Source organism: Siphateles boraxobius, unplaced genomic scaffold, assembly GCF_051911475.1.
Source record: "Siphateles boraxobius isolate OS27281-9 unplaced genomic scaffold, OSU_SipBor_1 26, whole genome shotgun sequence".
Classification (NCBI taxonomy): Eukaryota; Metazoa; Chordata; class Actinopteri; order Cypriniformes; family Leuciscidae; genus Siphateles; species Siphateles boraxobius.
The window spans coordinates 21,430,061-21,448,433 of NW_027508876.1; the positions used below are offsets into that span (position 1 = coordinate 21,430,061).

General features: G+C 41.7%; 1 protein-coding gene across 1 annotated transcript in view; it reads right to left on the minus strand.

Annotated features, from left to right (window-relative positions):
* adgrg2a (adhesion G protein-coupled receptor G2a) overlaps positions 1–18,125 on the minus strand; it is a 40,349-nt gene extending 22,224 nt beyond the window's left edge. Inside the window, exons 1-4 of the mRNA XM_077244865.1 lie at positions 17,828–18,125; positions 14,821–14,921; positions 4,832–5,419; positions 2,955–3,011 (exon numbers count right to left, since the gene is read on the minus strand). Coding sequence (XP_077100980.1) covers positions 2,955–3,011; positions 4,832–5,419; positions 14,821–14,920 — 745 coding nt within the window. The 5' untranslated portion in view covers position 14,921; positions 17,828–18,125. The remainder of the gene's footprint in view (positions 1–2,954; positions 3,012–4,831; positions 5,420–14,820; positions 14,922–17,827) is intronic.
* Between the last annotated feature and the right edge of the window lie 248 nt (positions 18,126–18,373).

The following is an 18,373-nucleotide window of genomic DNA, read 5'->3' on the forward strand; positions in this document are numbered from 1 at the left end:
TCCGCAATACAGACATAATCTTAGCTCTCGACGTCGGGCACGTTCCGCTGGAGACAGTCGGTGAGTATCCACTTGCATCCTTTCTCCACCTGCTTCGCATGGACCTTCCGCGGGATACTGAGAGGTACTAGTGGGTCGTTGAGTTTCGAGATAGCAGCCCTGAGATCGTTGGTGCACGCGGAGAGCTTGCTGGATAAACTTTTCCACACCCAGGCTGTCATCATATATTGCCATTTGAAGACGGAGAGCAGGATTCAAACCACGTCGGTAGACAAAGATGAGCGCCTTCTCGTTCCACCCACTTGCGGAGGCTAGAGTGCGAAACTCCAATGAATACTCAGAAACCGATTTTCTGCCCTGATGCAGTTGCAGTAGTTTGTCCCTGGTGGAGGAATCATCAACTGGTCGCCCGAAAACTTCTTTAAAATGGTCTACGAATTCCTGTACCGACGAGGTAACAGTGGATTCCTGTAACCACAATGTTTCAGCCCATCTTGAAGCAGCCCCGGATAACTGTTGGATTATAAAAGCAATCTTCGATCTTTCTGTGGGGTACAACTGGGTCTGCTGTTCCAAAGTGAGCGAACACTGAAGCAGGAACCCGTTGCAATCCTCCGCCCGACCGGAGAATAGCGCTAGACGTGATGCTGGGTTCGCGAAGCAAACCATAGAAGAAGTGGGGCCTGCGGAAGTACTGAGCGTCGGCTGACTGGAATTCACAACAGCGGTTGTAGGTTGTACAGGATTAACACCATGGCGGGTAGACTCCATCGCGCTGTTTATTTTCTTTTGTAGGTCAAGCCTTCTGTCAGGATACAGGCACAGAGGCGGAGGTAAGTGAATTCAAACGTGAGTTTATTTACAATGATTCAAGTGACAAGGTGAATAGGCAAGGTTCAGGTGAAGGTGCGGTGCGGTGACGATCACTACGTGCAGAGCGGATTCCAGGTGAGCAGATCCTCCTTTAGTTAGCTTGGCGTGAGCAGACACTGTTCATTGATACATCTCCTTTTCTATTTCAGATACAGTAGCGGACACGGAGATCTCGGCGGGAACGTGGGACACTCAGACGAATCTCCAGGACTCGGGGAACATGGGACCAGGCAGGACTTCTGGGAACAGCGGGACAAGGATACAAAGGTGGGTATTTCAAAGGTGAGTATACGTTACGTGGTTTGTTTTCAGGTTGACTTGGAGACTTCAGGAGACAGAGGGTTATGGTCTATTCCTGTTGGAGGCTTGACAAAGACTGAAGTGTGCATGGGTGTTTTGTAGAGCTGGGTGATGAGGTAATTGATGGTGCACAGGTGTGAGTGGTTAGTGTTCCGGGGAGAGTGATCTTTGAGTGGTGGATGGGAATGAATCTGATTGATTCCTGACAAAAAGGTTAGATTTTTGCATTTTTTAAAATAAAATATAAAAAATGCAGATTTATTTTTTACAGCAATCTTGGATCATATTTACCAAGGGGGCAAATAATTCTGACCAGCGCTGTATATATATTTTTTTGTTGTTACACTTAGTAATTATTAAGCATTTTTTACAGAAAAGTTGTGTTTATTATGTTTATTTTACAGGACTCTACATGACTACACATTTCACTAAATGGACCTGCGCATGTGTCAATTCATTTAATTTCAAAATGTGAAATAGTGATTCTTTTCAGATGGACGTGTTTCCTAATCTTTGATGATTAAGATGATATTAATGTGCAGATCCAGTTGATTTACAGTCAACAAAACCCTACATAACCCGCCCACTGTTCAAAATATTAGTTGGCGTCATGCATGCCTGGAACATGTGTGTCTATTTAGTGCAGCATTCCAATGAGAACGAGGACAAAGGAAGAGCTGCCTTTGCAGAGGAGTGGAAATGACATATGACGTTAAGGATAAGCACCGTCATACATTCACTAGAAGTATTGATTCCTTGAAACTATCCTAATTATGGCAATTTACTTGTAAACTATCAGCTTGATGCCTTCTAAATCTAAATATATAATACAGGTTTGGTTAATAACTTTCTGTTTAGAGATTGTTTTTAAACAAATATTTCACTGTCATTCAGATATATCCACGCTGTTTTCTAAAAGCTGGAAATGTATGACGAATTACTGTTAAGCTCCAAAAGAGGGAAAAAAGCACTTTTAAGGTAGATCTCTTTGACTCATGTACTATATTCCAGATCTTATAAAGCTGTATAAATCCTTTGTGTGTGGAAAATTCTGCCATTGTTCTCGAATCTCACTAGCACACATTCAGTGCAGTACATTCAGATGTTCAGTGTTGTAAGTGGTCATAAGTAAGAAGCTAAGACATTGTGTGAAACATACATTTTTGTGTTCCATGGCAATAATCAAACATGCTCTAATAAACTGTCCTCTCTCTTATATTCTTCTTTATATTGAGTTGGTTTGTTCTATTCAAACCATTCCATCTCTTATTTAAAACAGCTGAACTAGTAGTGTACTCTGACAAATAATCTTCCTTAACGTGCATTGGTGGGGTGGCCCCAGGAACTATTTGAAAACCCCCGATGTAAATTAACTTATTCACTGTCTGATTCTTTTTCTTAGAAATGTTAAGTTAAATATGTTTTTATAAGTCATTTAATTAAATGTGTATACAATTTTTTTAATGGAATATGTACAGTATCTGTTAAGTTTTAGAGGCCCTGATACTCTTCAAGCTAAATCATATAACGAATTACTGTGACGCCATTTCGAACAAAATCTGGCCAAAACCAAGTTATTTTGGAATTTGTCAGATTTGTCAGATGTCAGATGGATAAGAACATGAACATGAACTGGAGAGCTGCTTTTTTTGTGTTAGAAAATAGACAACTTTAAATTATAAATAGCTTATAACTTGGGAAGTAACTTTCCCAAGACAGTTACCCACCACCAAACTACAATGGTACTCAGTGAAGTGAATTCACACTTGCACTACACTTACTGATGAATGGGTTTGGAGGATTTGTTGCATCACGTTTCATACGTAGATGCCCTAGGCCTAGAAGATGAAATATAGAAATAGAATTGGCATGCACAAATGATAGAAAGTCAAGTGTCGTTACTACTGTCTTTCTTGTACCCTGCATCAAAATCTGATCTGATCATTTCAATCAAGACATCCAAGGTTTTCCATCTAACCTTGGGATCTGGATGTGTTTTGGAATGTTTCAAATATCCTGTAGGATATTTGAAATTGATTTGAAATCATAATTTCCTGTGGAGGAGATAAAAGGCCTGTGTCTTACATGGTGAGCTCATTCACTTCTAGAACAGAGCCAGATTTGATCTGATGTATATCGGATTTTATTGATTTTTTTTGTTAAGTTGACCAAAGGCAAGTATAAATGCTTTATTCCAATGATACTTCTTGAGACTTTGTTTACTGCAGTTAAAAAACACCAAATAAAATTAAGGCAAATTTCCTGTATACATTATGCAGTAGATTTTACACGAAAAATGGATACCTTCTGATGCAGGGAACAGGCAAGGCTTGTGATTCCTCTGTTGGAAAATCCATTTTTAAGCCAGTAATTTTGTTTCAGAACATGATAACTGGTTTCTAGCTGGTTCAAGATGGTCATTAAGCTATTCATTAGGTGGTCTAAATTGGTCATTAACTGGTCCAAGATGGTAATAAGCTGGGCTTGCTAACCCATTGCTGGTTCTCTTTAGCTGATCCTATAGTTATTGGGGATATGCAAGACTAGTCGACTAAACGGTACTGCTGCTGCTAGTCGCCATTGGAAATACTAGTTGTTTACATTATTTTTTGCACATTTATGTTTTGCTTTATATTTTTTACACATTTATTTGAGGAAATCTGTTTATAATATTGAGTTTGTACTTATTGGTCACGTATTACCTATTAATTCAGTTGATTTTGATAGATATGTCTATATTGACTAATTGAACAACAGTCAATATAGTCATATTGTCAAAATACAGTCAATATAATTGTCGACAGTATATGACCTATTTTTCAGCGGCATTCAGTATGGAATTTGACTGTTTGATTCCTTGTGGTTTCTAGGACTAGTCGACTTGCCGGTTACATAATTTCGGTTTAAAACATCATAGAAATCAGGTGCAGCGCACATCCCTAGATGTTAGGTGGTCCAAAGTGGTAATTAAGTAGTCCTAGCTAGTCATTAGGTACTTGGTCATAAGCTGGTCATAGCTTCTTCAAGTTAGTCATTAGCTACTAGTACAAGCTGGTACGTAGATCATCATGGACCAGCAACAAACGGGTTACCAGCTTTTCAAGCTGATTTTTGGAACATTGTCAACCAGCTAATGACCACTTTAGACCAGCTAGAAACCAGCTACCATGTTCTAATTATACAACTACAGGCCAACACTGGATTTTCCTACAAGACCATTATTTTATCTATAGAATAATACTGTACATGCATGAAAGTGAGTTTTCTTGAGAAGTTAAAGTAGTGAAATCATCACGCAACATCAAAGCATCATGCATCATTTTCATCATGCATGTATATGATGACACTACACAACCAAACATGTCCAAACTAATCCGCATGCTGTTTGTTACAAGCAAGACATTTGTTTGGATAGTTCAACATTAAGGCTTTAAATAGTTTTAAAGATGTTACTCACAAAAAACAAAACTAAAAAACATGCTGTGCATACTTTTAGTTCAGAGAGAGAATATGCTTCAGGCTGTTTACAGTTTGCGTAGTTGATCTGACGCTGGCTTTTACACAGTCATTTAGCAAATCATCACTGCTATTTTCAACCCGCCTCTCTTATCCTTTACTGGTTAAACAGGCTCCCCTCTTGTCAATCCCGTGTACTCACCACATTGAAGCGTGTGATCTTGGACTCTGGCCTGGGCTCGTGTGAAGCCCCAATTTCGTGAGTCCCAGCCAATCACAGTCCCGTCCTCACATATCCTGTGCTCTCCTACATCGTCCCATATGCGGAAAAGGTAGAGCTCCACCGTAGCCATTTTTACCTTAGATGAGGCCACATTTGGTTGGCAACCCAGCAGAAGACGTCCAGAAGGGGGAATTGCTCGTGCAATGGCAGTCCGCTGATATACTTCTGAGCTCCCACCTATTGTCAGGCTGAAGCTTTTCTGAGGGGCGTCCCACCGTAGACATATGTGGTACCAGCGATGAGTGGTCAGCTGTACAGTGAACTGGTGGCGTACGCCCAACAGCCAGGCGTACAGGTTGTTTTCATCACCTTGCAGGGCCAGTTCATAGCGGGGTGCGGGTGCCGAGACATAGCTAAATGCAGTCCACCCGCCTGGGGAAAGGACCTTTACGTCCACGCATACAGTCGTTTGAAAGAGCACAGGTATACGACCCTGTCCTTGGAAAGTCCAGTGGTCATCACATCCTTGCAGGACAGCCTTAGCATCCGACATAAAGAAGCCATTTACTTTGGAGAGAGAAAGAAAGATAATTTTTATTGTAAATTTGAGTCATTCTTTCTAGGTAATTGTATTGTTATTGGTATAAGGCCAATAAGTAAACAGGCTGATGTATTTAATATAATAAATTATAAATTCTAGCCTACCTAATGTTAAATACAAATAAAATAAAATGTTTCTCTGAGCCACTAAGATTTTTTTGGTAACACTTTACAATAAGGTTCATTAGTTAACATTAGTTAGCATGAACTAATAATGAACAGCACTTATACAGCATTTATTCATCTTTGCTAATGTTGATTTCAACATTTACTAATACTTTATTTAAATCCTGTTACCATTAGTTAATGCACTGTGAACTATAATGGACAAACAATGAACAGCTGTATTTGTATTAACTAACATTAACAAAGATGAACAAATACAGTAACAAATGTATTGCTCATGGTTAGTTCATGTTAATACATTAACTAATGTTAACTAATGAACCGTATTGTAAAGTGTTACCGATTTTTTAATCCATTGCACACATGCCGTTTCCAGTATACATGATGTTTGGTGTCATTTTATCTTCTAATCAGATTCACAAAATATTGACTGATACTGGCCGATATTATCAGTTATTGTATTCAAAATATAAATAATCATTGGTTACTGTGTTTGCCGAAATGTTCATTTGGTGGATCCCTAGAAAAAAAATAACAATGTCCATAAGATAAAATTTAGATTTACAACCCGTTTTATTTAAAATAAATGCAGCTGAGGATAATAAGAATTCTTGATGATATCACTTGAAAAAAAAAACAAGTTATTACTTTTTGGTTAAACATTACAAAGACCTCTTTGGAATAAAGGTGGAGTCATATATATTTATAGTCACATTGTACTGATGTTCGTAGGCAAAATCCAGTCATATAAATAGGCAATAGACATTGGACCTTTCTTGCCTGCAAATTTCGCTGGAAATTTGCTAATCCGACTGCACCTTTCCATGCACTACAAATTGTTCACATTAAGACCTGGAACATGTACTAAGAAAGTAAATGGCGTCAATTAAATTTAACCTGGTTATTTTTTAATAGAATGATATTTGTCAAAGGCTGTATGGCCACTAAAATTTATATAACCTATTAAGACTGCTGCAAATTTATAAAGACAATGTAACCTTTGGCCTTTTCAAGACACTGAAAATATTCTGCTCTATTAAATCTTCACGAAATCTGCGCACCTTCACATTAACTTTTAACTCTAAATCCCTCAGACCTGTCCATTTTACTCATCACTTCCCCATGAGGCCTGTCAGTTTCACAATGCTTGTGTTTGGTGCTTTGACATGCAAACAACAGGCTGTTAAAACAGGCTGGCCCAGATTTGGTCTGAAAGGAACACCTTTAGATACACTGTGTCCTTTCAGTAACACTGACAGTCATATGTTGATTATGTGTGTGTGCGCATTCCATAAATACTTTAAAGGTGTGACTATGTCAAGATAATAGCTGTAGCTTATAACTCTAAATTAGAATTTACTGGATATTTAATTATAATAGATAGGCTAGATCTGCATTCTGTTCCATATACTGTATGCCTTAGATCACATCTAAATTGTTTGTCTACTGTAAACTTTTTGTAAATCCTTATTTTAAGTGTTATTTCATCTACAAAAAAACTATAAGGATTCTACTTAACCCTCACATTTTTGTTTTGATGTGTGTCAAATATGGTGTTTAACCTGTCCAGTCTTTAAAATACTAATGTTGCAAGCATCTGTTATTCTGGGAATGTTTTAAATAACAGCATCAGTGCTGGGGAATAGCTAGCTAAAAGTACTGACGCTACTAACTAAACATTTTTTCATTGTATAGAATAGTTAGTAGGGTTTCTCTCTTTTTTTTAAAGTAATGTTGCACCTACATGTCTACTAACTCTCATTAGAATATTAGTAGTGTTAGTAGACTGGTAGGGTTAGGGTTAGAGTTAACATGTACAGTAGTTGCAAAGTTACTTATAGTTAGTAGAATGTCTGTTTTGGGAGCATCACAATAAAGAGTTAGCAGATATTAAGCAGACAGTCTACAAATACTCAATGTAGTTGCAAACTTACTTATAGTCAACAGAATGTTCAAAAGGACAATTAAATTGAAGTTTTACCATTAGTAGAAGTATAGTATGGCCTTTCCAGTCAACCTACTTTTTCCAAACAAGCATTGTAGTGTGACCACCATTACTGTTTTTAATACTAACCGCTTAGTGATCTGAAGGGGTGGAAAAAGCCTCCTCTCTTATATAGGGGAGTGTGGGGTACAACCTAACACTTTTTGACTTTCTCAGTTTTTGTAAATTCACTTAGGGCTCAGAGTATTTATTTCTTCCCACATTCATTTCACACGTCTAGTACATTTATGTAGTTTTGTGTCATTAATACTTTGTGTATACTTTTTTCTTTATTTACCCCGAAACAATGGAAGTAAAATGTGACAACATGCCCCATACCGTAGGTGTGAGAGGCACATTGTAATGACCATATGACAGCTGACAAAAAATATTTTGTCATTAAAATAAAATAATTCACTTTTTCATATAAAAATAACGGCATTTTTTAATAATTAAGAATAAACAAATGTTTGAGTTTGACAACGAACACACCACAAAACACAGCTATACAGCATAGAGCAAAACATAAAAGTGTATAATATCTGAACATTGACTTTATTCACCTCTTTCTCATGGTTTCTCAATATAATTCATAAAAGTTGTTAATGTGAATTAAATCACTAACATCATAGAATAGCATAGTTTTAATAGGGGCACATTGTAATGCAGTGTTACAACAGGTAAAGGTATTTAAACAAAGCTAGTGTCTTCTGCTGGTTTGAAAATCATTAAAGAACGATCTCAATTGCTAAATAACAAATTGGAGATTAAAATAATAGCAGATTTGTCTTATTGTATATAAACACTAAAAACTGAGATGAAAAATTATCTTCAGTATTTTTGCTATGGTGAACTAAATGTTCAGTGATATCTTCCAAAGATTTTAGAATTTTGGTGCAATTTTTTCTCTATAGTGTTGATATGGCAACTAGTAAATACACTAAGTTTTGTCATGCAGGCATGTGTGGAAACTTTTAAACCATGTGTGTTACAACTAGCCCTGTGTTAGGCTGTGCCCTGCTTACCCCTAGTTTTGAAAACACATTCAGAACTGATTCATTCTAGTAAATTAGTTCTGGATGGTTCATTTAAGTGATCAAAAAAGGATTCACAAGTCACATATTTGACTTACTGTATATTAATAGGTATATGAATTAACCCTTTTTTTGTTGCATTTCGTTGAAATGTATTTGAGTTTGATGTTGTCACCCTAATTAACTCTCATTATTTCAGTGCCAGGAGAATATAGCTGTGAAGACAAAAAAATTACTGTTTAATGTTATTTTTTAGTATTATTTTTCTTTATTAATTTTCATAATAATTGTATGAAGTATTTTGTGAAGTCAGAGAGTGTTGTACATGTGTGCTGAGGAGAGATATGGGGTGAGCTATATTTTGCACTTTGCTATTTTCACTGAGCAAAGGTTTTACAATGATGGTGTACAGTTGCATATTCTTTATAAGGAAATTAATGTTTTTCACTGATGCAAATGTACCACGAATGTGGTATATAGGCCTACTGAATGACAGTTCCCTTTCGTTGTCACTCCGAGTTACGTCAGATGACGACGAATGGGGTTTCGCTTAGAACACCTATCGACTTCGAGTATTACAAAACGAGCCAATGGCAAAGAAATGCCATGGGTCTGCGGAATTTGCATAGCGTAACTCCGCCCCACCTCGTGGGTATAAAAGGAGGAAGCCGGCAACATGCAGATATGTTTTCGCTTCGGAGCCAAGAGTATTTCGCTCTACGAGACGAGCTTCTCTCTCCGGTGTTGGTGTGACGGCGATCTGCAGCGAGCTCACAGTGCCTGCTGATCTGTGCAGTGATCTGCCAGTGTGTGTGTGTCTCCCTGTGCGCTTCAACATCGCGGAGTTTTTTTCTCCTCTCATAAAAGAGCTTGTACGCGGCACGTCTTTTTAAAGACGGCTCGCCCGTGCATTTCTGGTTGCAGCGGACTGGTATCGGACTCTGATGGGCATGAGCGCTGTCTAGTGTGTTTGGGCTTTGATCATGCTTGAACAGCGCTCGTGGATGACTCATGTTCTCGCTGGGAACGTGATCATCGCGTCATATATAGGTCGAGACTGGGTGAACTCGCAAGAGTGAGAGTCCCCTCATCCACCCCCCGATCTTCGGCTGGTGGCCAGGGTGACCTGAGGGTGTTGGTCTGGAACAAGGCGCCAACTCTGTGTCCGCGACCCCAGCCCCCTTCTTTAATGACGGTGCCCGCTAGCGAACTGATGATTCCACGAGTCTACCCTCGGTCGGCCCGTGTGTTTTCATTTGAAGCTACAGAGGATGATGCTGTGTCTGTAGCAGCATCAGTAGGTGGGCTTAATTCTTCTGGAAATGACGATTCGTCACAGCTGCAACCCTCTGGTGTGCATACGACTGTTTCTGAGTCTGATCCGGAGATGACGGCCATGGTTTCCCGAGACGATTGGTTTTTGGGTGAGGCTGCCGACCCGCGTCCACGGCAAACCCCAATATCTTTCCTCCCGGACGTGCATGATGAGATCACGGGTCCGCTCGTTGGTCTCATCCGCCTTTCCTCCCCTCAGGGGCCGCTGCCCATGGGTACACTGGGGTCCCCTCAGTTGAACGCTCTGTTGCCATGCTACTGTGTCCTCAGAGTGCTTCCCGGCGCAATCCTAAGCACCCGTCCAAAGCCTGTAGTTCTTTTCGTCTACACTAATCTGTGGCGAAATCCTATAGTCCCACAGGACAGGCAGCCGCCTCACTGCATCCCATGACCGTTCTGCTGGTCTACCTGGTCCAGATGCTCATGGACATGCAGGAGGGCGGGACTTACCCGAGGCTCTTCAGTGAGCTGCGAGCCACCACTTACCTTGCTCTCCGAGCGACGAAAGTGGCTGTACGCTCTTGGAGTCAGGTGATGTTCACCATTCTGGGGCTGACCGGTCTGATGTGCACGATGTCGGGCGGACCCGTCGGCTCGACATCCCCATCTCCAAGGTCGGCCTCTTCGGCGGTGCGGTTGAGTGCTTCTGCCCAACAGTTCTCAACCGCCCGTGAGCAGATTGAGGTTATTCTGCCCGACGGCCCCGCCGTCCGCTCAGTTCCCTCAGTCTGCCCACCACCGAAGGCGCCCTCCCATGGTTCCAACCCCACCCGTTCACCCGGGCCTGGCTCTGGAAGACCGTAGGGGGGCTGCAACAGCCCTCTCCAGCCCCGCCCCCCGATAAACGCCGGGTTAAGCGGCACTTTTGAGATGGGCTGCTCAGAGATGAGATTCAGTTCTTTCCAGGAGTTGGTAGCAGGGCCATTCCTTTCCCCGTTGGAGGGCTTGGGAAGAATCCTTATTCAGAAAGAGCTGACTCTCTCGTCACTGAGCATACAGAGTTCACCAGCCGTGCTCTCCTCGTCCCCCTCTGTCCCAGAGGCGGTTGACACGGCGTGCCGTCCATGGACCGCTTCCCTGGCCTCCTTTGTCAGGGTGCGGTTTTGACCTTGCCCCCACACCGGGCCGCTATGCCGTCCACGTCTGGGCCGGTCATTCCGCTTCACTGCACCACCGGGGGGACGTCTGTGGTTCTTGACGCCGCTGGCACAGTTGGGAGCCTGTCTAGAGCTTCCCTATCTGTTCCGCTGGGTCGCGCGAACCATCGGCTCGGCTATGCGATTCAGTTCGCACGGTCTCCTCCCCGCTTCAGGGGAGTCCACTCCACTTTGGTCGATGGCTATGCCCCTATCATGAGAGCGGAGGTTGCTACCCTACTGGCGAAGGGTGCGATTGAGACTGTCACTCCAGCCGAAATGAGGTCCGGGTTTACAGCCCCTACCTCATTGTCCCGGAGAAGTCTAGTGGGTTACGGCCAATCCTGGACCTACGCATCTGAACCGCTCCCTTCACAGGCTGCCGTTCAAGATGCTCCTGGCCAAACGCATTTCTGGATGTGTGCGGCCACAGGATTGGTTTGCAGCGATCGACCTGAAGGACGCCTACCTTTATGTCTCCGTTCTCCTTCGACTCAGACCATACCTATGGTTTGCTATCAGGGCGCGCGCATATCAGTATGCGCCGTATGTCGCAACTCGCCCGCCACCTCCTCTTATGGAGTCAGAAGCATCTGAGGTCGCTTCAAGCCATTTTCATTCCCGGAGTCCTGAACTGTGCAGCCGGCGAGCTCTCACGGCTTCAGCCCCTCCCTGGAGAATGGCGACTCCATCCCCAGTCGGTTCAGCTGATTTGGGACCAGTTCGGGGACGCACTGATAGATCTGTTTGCCTCTCACGACTCGACCCATTGGGCCCAGTTTTATTCCCTGACCGAGGGCACGCTCGGCACGGATGCTCTGGCGCACAGCTGGCTGCAGGGCCGCAAGTATGCGTTTCCCCCAGTGAGCCTTGCGCAAGGTCAGGGAGGACGAGGAGCAGGTCATTCTGGTTGCCCCTTACTGGCCCAACCGGACCTGGTTCCCCGAACTAGTACTCCTCGCGACAGCACCTCCCTGGCCGATCCCTCTGAGGAAGAACCTTCTTTCTCAGGGACGAGCAGCCTATGGCACCCTCGTCCCGATCTCTGGAACCTCCACGTGTGGCTCCTGGATGGGACGAGGCAGGTTTGAGTACCCTACCGCCAGCGGTGGTGGCTACCATCACTTCCGCTAGGGCGTCGTCCACGAGACACGTCTATGCGTTGAAGTGGAACCTCTTCGTCAGCTGATGCTCTTCTCACCGAGAAGACCCCCGGAGATGCTCGATCAGTGTTGTGCTTTCCTTCCTTCAACAGGGGTTGGAGCGAAGGCTGTCTCCCTCCACCCTGAAGGTCTATGTTGCCACCACTGCCGCACACCATGACCTCATCGAAGGTAAGTCGGTGGGGAAGCACGAACTGGTCATCAGGTTCCTGAGAGGAGCGAGGAGACTAAATCCGCCTCGCCCTCCTCTCGTTCCCTCTTGGGACCTCTCAGTGGTTCTAACTGCCCTGAAGAGTGCTCCATGTGAGCCCCTGCAATCAGTCGAGCTGAAATTCCTGTCTATGAAGACAGCGCTGCGGGTTTTGCACTGGCCTCCATCAAGAGGGTAGGGGACCTGCACGCATTCTCCGTTGACGAAGCGTGCCTGGAATTCGGGCCGGCTTAGTCTCATGTGATCCTGAGACCCCGGCCTGTATATGTGCCCAAGGTTCCTACCACTCCCTTCCGGGACCAGGTGGTGAACCTGCAAGCGCTGCACCTGGAGGAGGCAGACCCAGCCTTGGCACTGCTCTGTCCAGTACGCGCTCTCTGCGCCTATGTAGACAGAACGCAGTGTTTCAGGACCTCAGAGCAGCTCTTTGTCTGCTATGGTGGGAAGCTGAAGGGAAAGGCTCTCTCCAAGCAAAGGTTGTCTCACTGGGTAGTGGACGCCATTGCTTTGGCATACCAGCAGCAAGGTCGACCGTGCCCCCTTGGTGTGACTGCCCACTTCACCCAGAGTGTGGCGTCCTCTTGGGCTCTAGCGCATGGTGCCTCGCTAACAGACATCTGCAGAGCTGCAGGCTGGGCGACACCTAACACATTCGCCAGATTCTACAATCTCCGAGTGGAGCCAGTGTCCTCTCATGTACTCGCTTCAACCAGCTAGTACTGGACCCGCTCAGGTGTCTCAGCTTGCTCGCCATTCCACTCCACGGACTGGATACGTGCGATTTCTCCTCAGGTGAGCTTCTCCGAATGCCCTGAGTTCCTCCAGCACTCCTGACGTCGGCACCAGTGTCTATTGCCTGCGCGTCGGCTAGGTGCCTCCCGTGTGCATGGTCCCTCCTCTGAGCGACCCCCACATGTGTATTTCCACTGTAAGCCTCTCTGAGCATGTGTCTTTCCCTTGGCAAGCCACCTTGCCACCCCTGGGGTTGAAATATTCCACCTGAGGCTGGACACCCCAGTGTGCTCCATATGCATCCCTCCGGGCCATATGTGTATTCTCTAAGTCCCCCCCTCGGTTGGCAATAATTGCATATTTCCTCTAAGCTATGGAATATGCTCCCCAGTGTACCTTAGTAGTCCTGTGCTAAATAGGAGTCCTTCGTCCGTGCCAGTCTCACGACAAAGACCTCGCAGGGCACTGGAAGACAGCCGAGAAGGTGGCGTGATTAGACTAGAAGCGTAATTTTCAAATCTACAGGCTGAATAACCATTATGAATTATAAGTAGCTTCACTAGTTAAATTCAAAAAGTTTGCTAGAAAAGCAGTTTTTAGTTTGACAATCTAGTTTTAGTGTCATCCATTTCTGACTAAACATTTTACAGCCTGTCTGTTTTTTCAGCCATTCGCTGTTTTCTCTCAGATGTCTGCTTATCCTCTAAAGTTCACAGTGTAACCATGGAGCCAAGATAAATATGAAAAAAATCTCATTCATAACATGCATTTGAAACTTAATTTCCTGGAAACAGTAAATGTGTGTATGTAATAAACTAGTATGTCTTTACTGTCGCTTTTGATCATTTTAATGTGTCCTTGCTGAATAAAAGTATTAATTTCTTAATCTTACTGAAACCAAACCTTTAAAAGGTAGTGTATAGTGCATCATTTGAAAAACACTTAGGCACTTTTCAACAGTGTGTTGTGTTGGTGGTTTCTCTAGAGGAATGAGGCGTGAAATGCTCTAAATCCCGTTGTCTTCACTGTGAACGCTAATAATTAATGCATTAAGGTTAGGACCACCATGCTGTGGACAACTGGACTCTTCCAAATTATTTCAACAAGTCTTTCTCTTGCTCTCCTTCAGCTAGACGCCCTCTGGGTGTGTGAATTCTATTAGTGATCAGATTTCATAATGTGATTAAAATACGCTGCCCCCTAAAAATGTTGCGAGTTTGTCTTCTGCATTGATTGACTCTAGTAGACAGCTGACTCAGTACTTCCCCTTCACACTTTACAGCCTCCTTCCATTCTTATTAATGGATTTACTGCTTGAACTAGTTTTATAGACCTGTATGGGAGTGCTGGCAAGCAATTAAGCAAATGCTGTCTTAGGAGGATATTTGGACTTGATGCTCAGCCAAATTTTAGACTCTCTCTCTCTCTCTGTACTTTGCTCATGTATAAATATGGAAACAATACAAACAGCTTAGTATCTGTTAACATCATCTGTCAAGATGAAATATAATAATCTTCATATCACCTTTTTCCGTTTTGCTCTCCCATAAATAGCATTTTTTGACTTTCGTAGTGTCATAAGTCCTGTTTTTCTATGTGTTTTCTAACAAATAACGATTGGTAAAATTGCAACAATATTGTACTAACCTTGAGGCAGGAATTGAACCCAAAGACAGAGAAGCCAGATAAAGTGATGTGCAGACTTCTTGTATCCTCCACTCAGGTGCTTGTTGTGCTTGTAAAGCATCCTTCAAAGAAAAACAAAGAAATGCTTCTGTTCAAAGAAAGAAATGAAAAAGTGTGTTCATCTAACACAACAACAGCGTGTAACTGAGTGAAGCTTATTACTGCTACAGTATGATGCTCTTCCAGTGTGTCAGTGGGCATTGAAATTAAAACGAACCTGTTTATTTTCTGAACACATTTATGTCATTAAATCTGTCCTCGGAGTCTTTTATGAAAATAATAACTATTTATATATTAGGTTTTGGCATTTTATTTAGTTAAATATCCTGTTTCACAGGAGTTCAATGATTTTCACAGACGTTCAATGATTTAACTTTTGACATGTTGCATTTTTAATGCTTTGTTTTTAACTTTTACAAGTTTCTAGTAACGTATATTCTATAAAATCCGAAGGTTTTTGAGTTTGTATATTTTTATTCTATATTAATTTTTACATTTTTTAGTAACATCAGTATTTTAGGTTAATTCTAAAAAAGCAATCCAAAATGGTACTTCGGGTTTTTTTTGTTTGCAAAAGTCTGTGGTGATTCACATCTCTATAAAGGGGGATGAAAGCCCAACTTGATTTAAAGATAGAAAAGCAGGAAACGGTAAATGTCTGCGGCTGGTTTACAGTAATAGGACAGACTGAGATACTGAGAGTGATTGAATGGCTGTGTGGGGGTGTTTGAATAAGACTGATGAAATGCTCCTGGTTTACGGTCTGGACAAAAGCAGACAGGCATTACTATCTGTGTGCGAGAGGCAGTAATTCTGTCTAATGTAAAGTGGCAGTCAACTTTCAGCATTCCCGTTCATCAAATCTGTCTGGCTGCTTATTCATTCAGCAACTCACACAATCTCTCTTTCTCATGTCCTCTACCTCAATCTTCAATTTTTCTCTTTCTAAGCATTAGCATTATAGTAGGCGTAATTTACAATTTGCAGGTCTAATATACCTGGTTATGCATATAGAAATCAGCTAAAAAAGGCAGAGGTTAAGAGGTTGTACCGTGTGCTCATTTAGTAAGCTCTTTGCATTCACAGGGCTCTCAAGTGCCACGCATTGAGCGTGACAGTCACTCATTTCGGTCTTTTGTCATGCTCTCCCGCCATACATTGTATTTCTCAAGCTGAAAAAACTATTTGTAACATATATAACATGCCGCAGCGCCCAAAACTCTGGCCACGCCGCTCTCACTGTGGAACCGGCAGGAATCAAGCGCGTGTCCTTTGGTGTTGTTGTTGTCCTCCCCCCCCCCCCCCCCCCCCCCCCAAGTTCAAGTTATTTACATTTTTTATATACTTATCAGTTTTTGCCTCAGGTTTTTTTTTTTACACAAATATGTGGTTTGGGAATGCTGCAACATTTATTCAATTGAGTATTCAATTGAGTATTCATGACACTGTTCATGAGTATCAGGATTTAGAGTTGTTAAAGTGTTAATGTTTGCTGATTTGTGAGGGGCAAAGAGACTAAATTTCAAGCTTTTAAGCAGCTTTTTCCCAGTGCTGGAAAACCTGTAAATATCAAGTAATTGTAAAATAGGGATTCACAGGTCTGGAGAAGTCATGAGAGTTTCTATGTTAAACATAGATTTGTCTGGATAAGATACAATCTAAAGTATGTTATGAGCGTCATTGGAACTCACATGGATGTGTCGGGTAAATGTATTATTCCATTTTTATTAAATGTGTTATTTATTTGCATAAATTTGTTATTCAACATTAAGAAACATATCTATTTGTTTAGACAAATAATAGGAAGGGAAATAACATGATCTATGCTGTTTTGACCGTGAAACATTTTGGTTATTGCAAGAGCTCTATGAAAAGCAATGCAAACAAGTAATTTTGCAAACCACAGTACAGTTCATGGATCATGTTTCATGTTTATTGTGAATCAGAGAAGCAACATTTATTATTAACATAATAAACATGTGGTTTATTAACCAACAAGTTTAGACATTCTTTTATATTTTAAAATCTAGAAGTAAAACAAATCAGATTAAGGAGTCTGTTGGCCAAAGAAGTCAAATTAATACAGTGTGTTATTGTCATTTTTGGAATGCAAGCAGGTTGGACAGGATTTAAACGTGATGATAATCTCTAGATATGTATTTGTTTCTTCGAAGGCAGTGGATAGAAAATCTGTCCCAGACTTTTGATAATTTCCTGCCAATCATGGGGTACAGAGAGCCAAGATAAATAATCAAATTCCATCCATAGCTGAAAGAATAGCCTGGATTGCTTCACACCTGTCCCATACCTCAGAAAATCCCACACATCACATCTATCCATCTATCTATTTATCCATAAACAAACTATTTGTCTGTATGTCCAAAACAAAACAGTAGTGCGGTTGAAATGTATGTAGGCTATAACTGTAGGGTTATGCAAACTCAGTAATGTCTAAAAGTCTAATAGTTGTCCAATGTCTCACCCAAAGTGATACCTGACCCAAAGTGACCCTCCATCTCTGCACCATCAGCTAGCATATCCATTGACCTTTTGATATTTAAATTTATATTGATGTATAAGGGAAACTGTATATCTTAAATAATCTGACAACCATTTTCCAATTTCATTTAATTTCCAATAGTAGAATTGAACTATTCATAAATTTAGTATTTTTATTAATACGAGTTTATAGAGGATAGAAAATATAAATGTACAAAAAAAACTAAACATTGTTTAAAATAATTCCAGACTGAGTAGCCTACTGACCAGAACCAGAACATCACTGAACCTGTCAATCAACCACAACGCGCATGGCTTTCTACTTTACTTCTGACTTATGTTTGACTTCTTTTAGAGCTTATGAATATCTGTTGCATCTGCAAATCTATCTATTAGATATATTCATTTTGTTCTTGTCTGACTTGTGTAAAACAGCTGCCAGGATTTGCTCATGAAGTCTCGCGCTCACCTGGTATTGTCACGCGTGATGCGCCTCGAGACATCCTAAATTCGCGGCACTTTTCCAGCTCTTAACTCCATCCAACCCGATCCGAGTGAATCAAATCCCACTGTTGTTCGACGTTGGCTTCTTGTTGTCGAGAATTATCACGAAAAGGTAACAAAAACAAAAAAAAAATAACAAAGCAACGCAGTTTCAAGTGAAGGGAAAGTTAAAAAGACAGCTTCTGTGGTTGAACAAAAATGTTGTGACACTCCCATTATTGTGAGAACTTAATGTTTCCAAAAAAGAGGATGACACGCCTTCCTCTATTCTACCTTGAATTTTTAGTCACCAACTACAATACTGACGCTTTTCAATAGTTATGATGATATTATCTGGCTTTTCTGTTATTCGTATTGCTTAAGTAAATGATCTCATTATTAAGGTTTTAAATCAAGAATTCTAGGTTGGTTTCTCATGAAATATATCCACACTGAGTATCAGAGCCGAGAAGCGTCGAATTCCCAGATAAAATTAATTATGGCTATGATGAAGTTACTTGTATGAGATAAA